Source organism: Indicator indicator, chromosome 4, assembly GCF_027791375.1.
Source record: "Indicator indicator isolate 239-I01 chromosome 4, UM_Iind_1.1, whole genome shotgun sequence".
Lineage (NCBI taxonomy): Eukaryota > Metazoa > Chordata > Aves > Piciformes > Indicatoridae > Indicator > Indicator indicator.
Genome location: NC_072013.1, coordinates 35,216,322 through 35,229,737, shown reverse-complemented (window position 1 = coordinate 35,229,737; position 13,416 = coordinate 35,216,322). Strand labels below are relative to the sequence as shown.

Genomic DNA, 13,416 nt, shown 5'->3' with positions numbered 1-13,416 from the left:
CATCAACTCCTCTTAAGTAAGAAATTCCTGGGCATTTTTTCCTCAGCCTTTCTTTGCCAAGTGCCTTTATCTCTGGTGTCTGTTGGAAAACAGGATGATCAAGCTGTGAAGAACTGAGAAGCCAAGCAGCACATGTGAGCACTCAGCCAGTGTATTTGAAGGCAACAAAACTGAAACACCTCCCTCAATCCTGCAACACAAACCTGCTCCCCATCCTTCTTCTCACCACACACAAACATGCCATGTGCATCCATGGAACTGCTCATGTCCTAGCAAAGAGTTACTGAAATCATTAAATTAGGCTTATTGCTATCAAACTGGGTTCCATAGTGGGCCAAACTCCAGGGAAAAGGCTGAAATCCATTTGGTTTGCTTTGAAAGTCCTGCTTCATTCCACCAGATGTGAAGAGTAAGGGCAGGATTTTATCATTTGTGCAAATATTTCTCTAGGAACCATGTTTTCTGGTGAAACAGCCTCATTTCCTGGCCTGTTTAAAATCCACAGCAAGATATGGAAGAAGACAGAAGCCCACTGCTTGCCTGGATGAAATAAATCAGGTACAGCCCAACCCCTCTGCTCAGCATCCTTGTGAAGAAATGGCTTTTAAAGCAACTATTTCATCTATTATTGCACCTTCAAAAATAATATTCTATGGGGGTGAAAACCAAGGAATTTAACATATAAAAACAAGGGAAACCCCAGGGATTTACCATGTTAAAAGAAGGAGAGACCCCAGAGATTTAACATGTTAAAACAAGGAGAAACACAAAGGGATTTAACAAAGGGAAACAAACAGGGATTTAACATGGTAAAACACGGAAAACCAAACAGCAATTTAACATTTTAAGGGAAAAACAACTCTGGAGGCAGAAAGGTTCCTCAGTACCTGGCAAAAGACATAGACATCAAAAAGAGAAATCCAAGCTGATCATGATTCCTAGTTAAAAGCCAAATCAAACCATCCTATATCAGCTACAACTCCTATCTATTCACTCATCTCTCTCAAATAAGATAAATAAATGCATCTGCCCAGGCTGTCACTAATTTTAGGGTTATCCCAGAGCTCTCTCTTGAGATTCTGGTTACCAGCAGGAAGCAAAATTCTCTACTGTGTTACACTCTGGGGATGAGTGACTCTGCTCCACACTTTGCAGTCACTGCAGCTTGAAGACTGAAGAAGCCAAGAGGGGATCTCACCATTCCCTCCCTATTTATGTCTTTGTGAAAAGATGAACAAAAAAATGTAGATCTTCTGGAACAGAAAATGATGTCACAGCTCTGGAACTCAGCACACCCTGTTGTTCTCGACAGCTTCCATAAGCACGGGTGTATCAAGCAGAGAATTGGGACAATCAAATCATGCTCTATGCAAACTGCACTAAAACCTGTACCACCCTTATCATCAAGTCCTACATTTAGCACCATTTGGAGACCTGAACATGCTAAGGAAACAATCATTCTCTGAAGAAAGGAGTATGGACACAAGCAGGTTTGGGAGAGGGTTGGGATGGATTTTTTTTTGGAGTGTCAATTTTATGCTGCTGTGGCACCTCCTGATGTCATTTTGTCCTGTGTTACAACTGAAAACACACAGCAGAGAAGGAAGGTGAAGTCATTTAGCACTCATCCACCAAAAGAATCATCGAATTGTTTGGGTTGGAAAAGATCTCTAACATCATTCAGTCCAACCATCAACCTCAGACAACCATGGCCTCTAAATTATGTCCCAAAGTGCCATGCCCATGTTTCTTGAACACCTCCTGGAATGGTGACTCCACCACACAGGAAACACCAAGGGTGTTCAAAATGTGATTTCTCCTCACCAAATTAAAAAAAAAAAATCATGAAAAGACAACAAATTTCCCTTGTAAATCAATTTCAATAGTTACTAATTACCATCCCAGCCCTCCGACCAGTGAGCAGGTACCAAAGGAGAGCGTGCAGGCAACAAACCATGGTGTTTATTATTTACAAGCCTTGAGAGACAGAAACAAGGCAGCCCTTTAGTTACTGTTCATTAAAAAATAACAGCAAATGATGAAGCACTGGTGTTTTCTGAACGTCAAGACACAACCAGCCAAGTCTCAGCAAGCTCTCCAGTCACACCACACATCCATGCACCCAAGCATGGTAAACTTCAGGGTTCACAGGAGGCAGGAGGAAGAGAGAGGGCCTCTAGAAGGTGAAGGGGTTAGATATATCCCAGTACTCTCTCAAATTCACCTCCCCCATTAACAGGATGCTACCTAACCCCAGCTGGGAATAAGCTTTCCATTCCCTCCATCCCTGTCACTAAAGGCCAAACACCAGAAGACACCAAATTCTTCTTCGTTTCAGCCCCAACTTCACCACGTTCCTCCAGCTTCAGAAAACGCAGCTCGTGGTCTCTACCAGCAGGGTTTATTTCCAAGCAGACTTAAGTTCCACCTTTGTGTCAGGTCCATCAAAGTCCTGCTTGCCATCAAAGTGCAGTCAACCCAAAGTTGCATCGACAGTACATCATCCCAGCAGAGTCCAGCCAGGTGTCTGAGATGGGATCGTACTTCTGGACAGTGTTCAGGTAGGATGAGCCTGAATGGCCTCCAACCACATAAAGGTAGTTGTCAATGACAGCTGCACCAACACCTGGAGGGGAGGAAAAAACCAAACATGAAACTGACTCCATCATCACCAACTGTGGTAATCAGTAGTATCTTTGCTCCTGACTGGAACCACCACTTCTCTACCTGAAGGCTCAACAGACAAGTCCTCTCAGCCTCTCCTTTCTTCACAGAATCATAGAATTCCTTGGGTCAGAAAAGGACGTTAAGACCGTTGAGTCCAGCCACTAACCTAACATCCTCATGGCCATGGTTCCACGTCCACACATTTCTTGAACACCTCCAGGGATGGTGACTCCACCACCTCCCTGGGCAGCCTGTTCCAATGCCTGACCACTCTTGCAGGACAGGTATTTTTCCTCATGTCCAACCTAAACCTCCCCTGGCACGGTTTCAGGCCATTTCCGCTTGTTCTATCACCTGATACTATGGAGAAGAAACCAACCCCCACCTTGCTCCAATCTCCTTTCAAGGAGCTGTACAGAGCCAGACCTCCCTCAGCCTCATCTTCTCCAGACTAAATGAGCCTAGTTCCATCAGCTGCTCCTTGTAAGACTTTTGGGCTATCTTTAAAGAAAACAGGTGTACATGAGCTCTTCTCCATTCAGGTCCTACACCCCTTTCCCAATTGTTTTAACACCCTTTGCTATGACAACACAACATCTTTCTGTCCCTATACTCCTTGAGAGTGAGAGAGAGAATGAACTCCCAAGCCCCAAATTGAGATGCCAAACCAATGTCAAAGTCCAATTGTTTACAGTAAGGGTGGTGAGACATTGAAATCCCTCCCTGGAGGTGTTCAAGGCCAGGCTGGATGAGGCCTTCAGCAACCTGGTCCAGTGGGAGGTATCCCCACCCATGGCAGGAGGGCTGGAATTAGATGATCTTTAAGGTACCTTCCAACCCAAACCATTCTATGAAAACAAAATAAAATACAGTACAATAGAACACTGACCACAGAAATGCTGAAAGTCACTCAAATCAGCAAAAGTAGAAGGGAGAAGGTAAATGTTCATTTTTGCTACAGCTCCAAACTGGACTGTAATTAAACTGGACTATAATTAAAACTAAAGCAATACTGATCCTTTACCAGAGATGATTGATCATCACACACCTAGATGAAGCTCAGTGCTCTGCAGACAGCAGAACTGCAGCTCTGCTGTGGCTTTTACCACACTGAACAGGCAGTTTGTCTCCGAGAGGACACCAGAGCGACCTGCGGAGATCTTCCCACGTCCCTACCTGTTCTGGGCTCCTTCATGGGTCGACACACAGTCCATTGGTTCTGATGAGGGTCATATCTCTCGATGCTGGACAAGTGAGACACGCCATTGTGTCCACCTACGACGAAGATGAAGCCCAGCATGACACCAACACCGAAGTTTATTCGCTTGTCAGCCATCGAAGCCACCGCCTCCCAGGAGTTCTTGCTGGGGTCATAGCGCTCCATGCTGTGAAGGCAAACAAACAACTGCTGAGGCTTGCAGGGACACTGGAACTTCACCCAATACCAGCACTGTGGGGGTTAGAAGGGACCTCTGGAGATCACCCAGTCCAACCCCTCTGCTAAAGCAGGATCATCTACAGCAGCTTGCCCAGGATCACAATGTCCAGGTGGCTTCGGAATCTCTCCAGAGAGGGAAACTTCACAAGCTCTCTGGGCAGCCTGCTCCAGGGCTCCAACACCCTGACACCAAACAAGAAGTTGGATTTCCTGCAAGGAGATCACCAAGTCTACCTGTCAAAGGCCTGGGTCAACACTGAGCATTCAAGTTTTGGGAATAACCGTGGTGGTGTTGGGTTGGTGGTTGGACTCAATGATCTCAACGGAGTTATTTTCCAACCAAACTCTGATTCTGCAACTTCAGGCAAGAGGACTTGATTATCATCCTCTTTTTATGGTCTGTGCAACATGGCTGCAGTGAAGAGAGCAGGGTACCCTGCTCTACTTTAAGCTGTTACTGAAGTTAGCCCAAACTTGGCACAGAGCTAAGATCACAGAGGACTATAGCACAGCTCAGTTATTCTGAGTCAAAAATAAAAAATCACTCTCTCCAGTAGTACCCTGTCACTCTTGAGCTGGGGAACTTAGAACTGATCCCAGATTCCAGAAGTGATCTCAATAGGGCAGAGGGTGAGAAGCTCTCTTGACTTGCTGTGGTTGAGGCCACATCCCTGGAAACATTCAAGATCAGACCTGATGTGGCCCTGGGCAGTCTGATCTAGCTGGAGGTGTTCCTGCTGACTGCAGGGGGGTTGGGCAAGATGACCTTTGAGAGTCCCTTCCAACCCAATGTAATCTGTGATTCATAGTATAGTTGGGTTGGAAGGGAACTTAGAGTATCAAGAGGTGGTTTGCTTGTTTATTATTTCAGCTCATTAATTAAAATATAATCAGCTAGAAAAACATCAGATGAAGTTTCATATAACCATGGCAAGCAAACTGTTTAAGTCATTGCTGGGTTTGCTTCAGTAATTAAAAAAATCATTTGCATTTTCCCAGTGCAAGCTCCTTGGCTGTACTTTGCTAATTGGGAACTAATCCTCTGCTTCATCAAATGTATCAAGTAGAAAATTAAGTGCAATTAATGACTAGAGGAATGCTGTTCATGCTGCACTGTTAAACAGTCAATGCAGCCCTGCCTCTGAGCAAGGTTTTCATTCCTTACCCAGCTCTTTGGGTTTGTAGCTCATTCATCTGCTTCCTTGAGGGAATGACAGCTGGCTTGTTCTCTAATTTTAACAAAGAAAAGGGAGTATTGATGATTTCTTTGTATAACTGAGTGTCCCTGCCTAGCCATATGGATGTGGGACAACGGAAGGATCCGGATGTCTGGGGAGGAGCAGGTGAAGGAACTGGGGTTGTTCATCCTGGAGAAAAGGAGTCTGAGGGGAGACCTGAAAGGAGGTTGGAGCCAGATGGGGGTTGGTCTCTTGTCTGTAGTATTAGGTAATAGAACAAGAGGAAGTGGCCTGAAAGTGCACCAGGGAAGGCTTAGGTTGGATATTAGGAACAATTTCTTTCCCCCAAGAGTGGTCAGGCAGTGGAACAGGCAGCCCAGGGAGGTGGTGGTGGAGTCACTATCCTTGGAGGTGTTCAAGGAACGTGTGGACACAGCACTTGGGGACATGGTTTAATGGCCGTGGTGGTGTTGGGTTGAAGGTTGGACTCGATTAGAGGTCTTGTTCAACTTCAACTGATTCTATCAATTAAATAGCATGCTGGTAGCAGGAGACCTCCTTGTGATTATGGTGTGAAGCAAGACCACTTCTCCCCAGCACCAGACCAGCAACCACCATCCTCGGCTTTTAATAAAAAGCAGCACCAAGACGAGATCAGGATTCCACCTGAGGTGCATGCCACACTTGTGTGTAGATGAAGCACATGAAACACCCTGGCAATCTGAAATCAGAGTTTGAAACATTAAAGCTAATGACACACAACCATGGGTTTGTTACGGTTGGAAAACAGCTCCAAGATCAACAACAAGACTGGAGGAAATGGTTTCAAGCTGTGCCAGGGGAGGTTTAGGCTGGATGCTAGAAAATAATTCTTCACAGAGAGGGTTATCAAACATTGGAATGGTCTGCCCAGGGCAATGGTGATGTCACCATCCCTGGACGTGTTTAAGCAGCGTGTGGACCTGGTGTTCAGGGACACGGTTTAGGATTGACCCTAAACTGGGTTGAGGGCTGGACTGGATGATCTTTGAGGCCTCTTCCAACCAATGTTTTCTGTGATTCTGTAATTAAGCCCAACCATTTAATCCTTCTTAAGGATTAAAACCAACCCAAACACATCAGCTGTGGGCTGGAACATGTAAAGATACTTGAGAAGTGACAGGATGAGGAATAATAACTTCAAACTGGAAGAGGCTCAATTTAGATTAGATATTAGGAAGAAATTCTTCCCCGTGAGGGTGGTGAAACACTGCAAAAGGTTGCCCAGAGAAGCTGTGGAAGCTCCAAGCCTTGAAGTGTTCAAAGCCAGGTTGGATGGGGCCTTGAACAAGCTGGTATGGTAGGAGGTGTCCCTGCCCATGACAGGGTGTTGGAATTAGGTGACCTTTAAAGGCTCTTCCAACTCAATCCATTTTGTGATTCCATCAAAAGGATGATTTCCCAGTTATAACAATTGAATTGCTTTGGCTGGAGAAGCCCTTTAAGATGATCAAATCCAGTGATTAACTCTACCAAGTCTGGTCCTAAATCACATCCCTCAGAACCACATCTCCACAGCTCTGAAAGACCTCCATGGATGGGGATTTAACCACCTTTCTGAAGAGCCTGTTCCAGTCTTTAAGAACACTTTCAAGTCAAGAAGTTTCTTCTAATATCCAACGTAAACCTCCCCTGGTGTAACTTGAAGCTGTTTCCTCTTGTCCTATCACTTGTTCTTTGGGAGAAGAGGCCAACCCACCTTGCTCGAAACTCCTTTCAGGGAGCTACAGAGCAGTGAGGTCTCCCTTCAGCCTCCTTTTCTCCAGCCTAAACAACCCCATGTCCCTCAGTTGCTCCTCACCAGACATGTTCTCCAGACCCTTCATCAGCTTTTTCACCCTCATCTGGACACACTCCAGCATGTCAATGTCTTTCTTGGAGTGAGTGGCCCAAAACTGAATCCAGTGTTCAACGGGTGGCCTCAGCAGCAGGGGGCAGGGGGACAATCCCTGCCCTGGTCCTGCTGACCACACCATCACAGATCCAGGCCAGGATGCTGGTGGCCTTCTTGGCTACAGGCTGGCTCAGCTGAGTTGTCAGTGACACTGTAGAACAAGGAGTCACGAGCCCCACTGTAGATTACCAATCTAAGATTAATTTTTAATTGGCTGCCCAACAGAAGCCTCAGATGGAGTTTTGCTGATCTCTTTTGCTCATGACCCCAAGCTCCCCACACCAATACCTGTTCATGTGGGCAGGACCATAGCCACCGATGGCATAGATCATCCCATCCAAGACAGCTGCAGCAAAGCAACTTCTGGTTTTGTTCATGGGAGCCACTACCTGCCACTCCTTCACTTTGGGGATGTATTTCTCCACAGTTCTCAGATAGGACTGCCCGTCATAGCCACCCAAGGCGTAGAGCTCTCCTGCCAGAACCACTACTCCCAGTGTGCTCCGGCTCTCCACCATCCTCTCCAGGGAGGTCCAAGTGTTGGTGTCGGGGTCCCAGCACTCCACTGAGTTCTCATGCTTTCGGTAGCTGATGCCCTGGCACACGTGGGTTGCAATCCCTCCCACCACATACAGCTTCTGGTCAAGGACACAGATCCCAAACTCGTAGCGAGGGATGCTGAGAGGAGCCAGGCCTATCCAGGAGTCATTCTGAGGAAAGTACATTTCCACACTGAAAGAGAGAAAACAAAGATTATGAGAGCAGAGCTGACCTTCTGGAGCTCTCTGCCTCTAAGCATCAAGGAACACGGTCCAAACAGCCAACCATGTCCTGGGCTGCATCAAAAGATATGTAGCCAGTAGGTCAAGGGAGGTGATTCTGTCCCTCTGCTCTCGTGAGACTCTGCCTGGAACACTGCATCCAGTTGTGATGCCCTCAACACAAGAAGGACATCGAACTGTTGGAGAAAGTCCAGGAGGCCACAAAGATGATCAGAGGGCTGGAGCACCCCCACTGTGGAGACAGGCTGAAAGAGTTGGGGCTGTTCAGCCTGGATAAGGCTCCAGGGAAACCTTAGAGCAGCCTTCTGGTACCTGAAGGGGCTACAGGAAAGGGACTTTTTACAAGGGCTTGTAGCAATAGGATGAGAGGGAACGGTTTGAAACTACAGCAAGGGAGATTTAGGTCATTAGACATTAGAAAGAAGCTCTTTACTGTGAGGGTGGTGAGACACTGGAACAGGCTGCCCAGGCAGGTTGTGGATGCCCCCTCCCTGGAGGTGTTCAAGACCAGGCTGGATGATCCCTCAAACAACCTGGGCTAGTGAGAGGTGTCCCTGCCATGGCATTGGAACTAGAGGATAGTTGAGGTCCCTTCCCCTCAAGCCATTCTATGACTTTGTATTTCATACATCCAATTTGGTTCTTCCAACAGCCCAAACAGAAGCTAAAGTGAAAATGCTGCTGACTGTTCCAAAGAGCTACAACCCGACAGTTTCACAGCCTATAGCACGAAGCAGAGCTATAGCATCAATGCCAAGACCAGAAATCATAGAAACACAGAATCATTTTGGTCAGAACAGACCTTTAAGATTGAGTCCAACCTTTAACCTAGTACTGCCAGGTCACCACCAAACCATGTCCCTCAGCATCATATCTCCACAGCTTTGAAAACCCTTCTCGGATTGGGACTCCAGCACTGCCCTGGGCAGTCAGGGCCAGACCTTTACAACCCTCAAAGGGAAACAGTTGTTCCTCAAGGCCAACTTAAAGCTCCCCTGGTGCAACTTGAGGTCATTTCCTCTTGTCCTATACTTGTTCCTTGCATTTGAAAGCAGAAACCAGGCAGGTGACAGAGAGGGCAGGAGAGCATTGAGGGAAGACTAGGTGGTGGTGATGCCAAAGCACCATCTAGAAGTGGGGTGCGACTGAGGTAAGAAACCAAAAGGCTACGAAGGGTAAAGTGAAGTCAAACCCAGTCAGACCAGCCAGAAGTTGGTGAGAGACAAGGGGAACTGGAGAGCCTGTGTCTATATATATGTAAAACATACATTTGGAAAGTATCATTTGTAGGATTTTAAGTCTATATTTTACACAGTGTATAATTTAAATGGAATGCTGAAGTGGAACAACCTAATTTGAATCTGTTTTCCAAACCCTGCTGATTTGTGTTTGCTTCTAGCTCTGCTCAGTGTTACAGTATGGTGGCTTTAGCTCACCACATTTAGACTCTGGTCAATTACCTGACAGGGTTTAGTTAATTACTGACATGATTTCAAAGTGTCCAGCACACAGAAAACAGGAGGTGATCAAAGAAACAAGAAAATGAAGCTCATGGAGAGTTGATGGCCACTGGCTAAGAACCCAGAAGCAGGCTTGGGGCAGAGTAGCTGGAAACTGCCCAACAGAAAAGCACCTGGGGGTGTTGGCTCACAGCAGCTGAAAATAAGCCAGCGTATGCCCAGGTGGCCAAGGCGGCCACCAGCATCCTGGCCTGGATCAGCAACAGCGTGGGCAACAGGGCCAGGGTAGTGATTGTTCCCCTGCACTGCTGAGGCTGCACCTTGAGTCCCGGGTTTAGTTTTGGGATCCTCAGTCCAAGAAGGATATTGAGCTGCTGAAGCAGGTCCAGAGAAGGGCAATTAAGTTGGTGAAGGGTCTGGAGAACAGGTCTGGTGAGGAGCAGCTGAGGGACCTGGGGTCATTTAGTCTCAAGACAAGGAGGCTGAGGGGAGACCTTCTGGCTCTCTACAACTCCCTGAAAAGAGGCTGGAGTCAGGTGGGGGTTGGTCTCTTCTCCTTAGTATCAGGTGATAGACTGAGAGCAAATGGCCTGAAACTGAGCCAGGGGAGGTTTAGGTTGCACATTAGAAATTATTTCTTTCCTGAAAGAGTGGTCAGGCATTAGAACAGGCTGCCCATGGAGGTGGAGTAGTCACCGTTCCTGGAGGTATTCAAGAAACGTGTGAACATGCCACGTGGGGACATGGTTCAATGCCATGGTGGCGGTGTGTTGATGGTTGGACTTGATAATCTTAGAGGGATTTTCCAAACCAAGCAATTCTGTGGGTCTCTGCCATACCAGGCTGGCTCTTGGGCTGCAGCCCAGTCACAAAATAGCAGCACCAAAAAAAGCCTGAGTAATTCTGTCACTGTGAAGCAGGGAAGAAGTGAAAAAGAGCCTTCTTGCAAGTGTAAGCAGGGAGGAGAAGTTAAGTGGAGTTAAGCTTTCCTCCTTCCCGGTTTTAAACACATTGGGAGTTATTCGTACCAACAATCTGTGACTTGTTAAATTTCTAAATCTACAAACCAAACAATTCCCAAATCAGGAAAGTTAACTTGAAATGAGACAAGACAGGTTTTTTACCTGCAGCCAAGCATGGAACTGTCACGGAAACAAAAGTCTCTTGAGTAAAATATGCCAGGATTCAGCTGCAGAACCAGATTGGGCAGCATGTGAACACCAACTCAACTAGTAATGGTGGACTGATAGCAAAAGCACTGCATGCAAGTACTCATGGACATGCAGATCCACCTGAAATGTTAATGCAATGTTATAATAAACTACAGGATAATGGGACTTGGAAGGAACCTCTGGAGATCATCCAGTCCAACGCCCCTGCTAAAGCAGGGGCACCCACAGCAGCTTGCCCAGGATCACAATGGCCAGCTGAATTTGGAATCTCTCCAGAGAAAGAGACTGCATGACCTCTCTGGGCAGCCTTTTCCAGGGCTCTGTCACTCTCACAGAGAAGATCATCCCACCTCTCCAGCACTACCACCACCTCCCCAGTCCTCACCTTTCCAAGCATGCAAAGAGCCCTGCTTTTCCTCCCACAGCACAGAGGACTTTGGGAGCACAGCGAGGCCGCGTCATCAGCATGGTCTGGTGGGACAGTCTGTGCTCAGGCATGAAGTGGTACTTGAGGGCCTCATTCAGGAGATGTTTGCAAGTGTGGTCATCACGAATGAGATGGTTTGCTTCATACAACCTGGTGAGGAACTTGACACTGAGCAGGGGCAGGCGGACACAGTGCAGCAGCTGGGCCAGGTACTTCTGCCTCTCCTGCACGTCGTATTTGATCCAAGACTCCAGCGCGTAGAACACTGTTTCTTCCGTCACCACGTTCAAGCAGTCGTTGGAGACAATTTCATCCAACTCAGAATGGGTGAGCTCAAAAAACTCTTCTGTCTGACAAACCTCCTCAAAGTTCTGACAGATGTATTTGTTAGCGGCCAGGTAGAGGTCGTGGCAGCCATAGGTCTCGGCAAAACGAGAAATCCCGATGCAGTTGCCGGGATCAAGTTGGCTTTCAAGAAAGTCACAACATTCCTTCACCACCAGCTTGATCTGGAGAAGGTTTGCAGCTGGTAGAAGCGACTCTACAGTGTCCTGGGAGATAAAGACAGTCCCTGTGTAGGCATACTCCACGATGGCCTGCAAGGCTGCCTCGTCGATGCACTGGAACTCCACCTCTGAGTTCTCCTTCTCTGAGAGGTTCCCGGTGAACATGGCTTTGAAGTAGGGGCTGATGCTGGCCAGCACCACCTTGTGAGCGTGGATCTTGACATCGCCAACCCGCAGGATAATGTCACAGAGCTCGTGGTGCTGGCGAAGGAGGTTCAAGCCTTGCAGGAGCTGCTCAGAATGCAAGTGGGTTAGGTTGGCAAGCATGTAGGTTGGAGCCGAGTGGTCCATCTGCAGCAAAGGGAACATTTAACACGTTACTCGCGGCTCTACGGCAACAGCTCCCTTACTCACTGTGCTCAGACACACCACCCAGAGCAGGAAAAACTCATTCCCCCACTTTTGCTTTTCTCTTAATTAGACTTACTACTTTCCAATCCATTTTTTAAATCCTTACCTGCTGTTTTCCCATGCAAATTAAACCCAGGACAATGACAGTCTGTGCTGTATTAATTACACAATAATGAAACTTTTAATCAGAAAAGCCCTCTAAGATCATTGATTCCACCCATCAACCCAACATCACCATGGCCATTAAAAAAATGTCCCCAAGTGCCATTCCCACACATTTCTTGAACACTTCTAGGGATGGTGACTTCACCACCTCCCTGGGCAGCCTTTTCCAATGCCTGACTACTCTTGCAGGAAAGAAATTGTTCCTCATGTCCAACCCAAACGTCCCCTGGCACAGTTTCAGGCCATTTCCTCTTGTTCTATCACCTGATACTACAGAGAAGAGACCAACCCCCTCCTTGCTCCAATCTCCTTTCAAGGAGTTGTAGAGAGCCAGAAGGTCTCCCCTCAGCCTCCTTTTCTCTAGGCTGAACAGCCCCAGTTACCTTAGCTGCTCCTCACCAGACCTTTCTCCAGACCCTTCACCAGCTTCACTGTCCTCTGGACCTTTCAATGTCTTCCTTGGAATGAGTGGCCCAAAACTGAATTCAGTACTCAAGGTGTGGCCTTACCAGTGCCCAGTACAGGAGGACAATCCCTGTCCTGGACCTGCTGGCCACACTATTGCTGATCTAGGCCCAAATGCTGGTGGCCTTCTTGGCCACCTGGGCACACACTAGCTCATCTTCTGCCAACTGTTGATCAACTGATGTCCTTTTTCACCAGGCAGCTTCCAGCCACTCTGCCCCAAGGCTGGAACGTTCATGAGATTGTCGTGACCCAAGTGCTGGACTCAGAACTTGGCTTTGTCAAACCTCATCCCACTGACCTCAGCCCATCTGTCCCTATCCCTCTGAAGAGCATTCTTACCCTCCAGCAGAACAACACTCACACCAAATTTAGCGTCATCTGCCAATTTACTGAGGGCGCCTCAATCCCCTCATCCAGATTACTGATGTTAAACAGAATTTGTCCCAGCACTGAGCCCTGAGGAACAGCCACCATCTGTCATTAACCCCATTCCTCACCACTCTTTGGACCCAGCTAGTTTTAACCCAGCAAAGCATCCACCCACCCATCAGCAGCCAGTTTCTCCAGGAGAATGTTTAATGGCATATTTGACTTAATCCACAACCAAACACCCACTTAAAGCCCGGATGACAGAGAAAAGGACGCTGAAGATGAGGTTTCTGCACTCTGAATGGGCAGAGGAGCACAAGAGAAGGGGAAGATACTTGTGGCACCTCAAAGAGTGGCTTCCACCATGAAAAAAATCCCCAGAGGACAAGTCCTCACCCATCAGATGGATCAGACCTGGGGAAGACAGGGAGCTGGGCCTG

General features: G+C 47.4%; 1 protein-coding gene across 1 annotated transcript; it reads right to left on the bottom strand.

Moving 5' to 3' along the window:
• Positions 1–2,462: 2,462 nt before the first annotated feature.
• On the bottom strand, positions 2,463–11,914 carry KLHL28 (kelch like family member 28). Its single transcript, XM_054400647.1, has 4 exons — positions 11,016–11,914; positions 7,505–7,948; positions 3,844–4,052; positions 2,463–2,626 (listed from the first exon to the last, which is right to left on the bottom strand). The coding sequence occupies exons 1-4, from the start codon at positions 11,912–11,914 to the stop codon at positions 2,463–2,465; spliced, it is 1,716 nt and encodes a 571-aa protein (XP_054256622.1).
• Between the last annotated feature and the right edge of the window lie 1,502 nt (positions 11,915–13,416).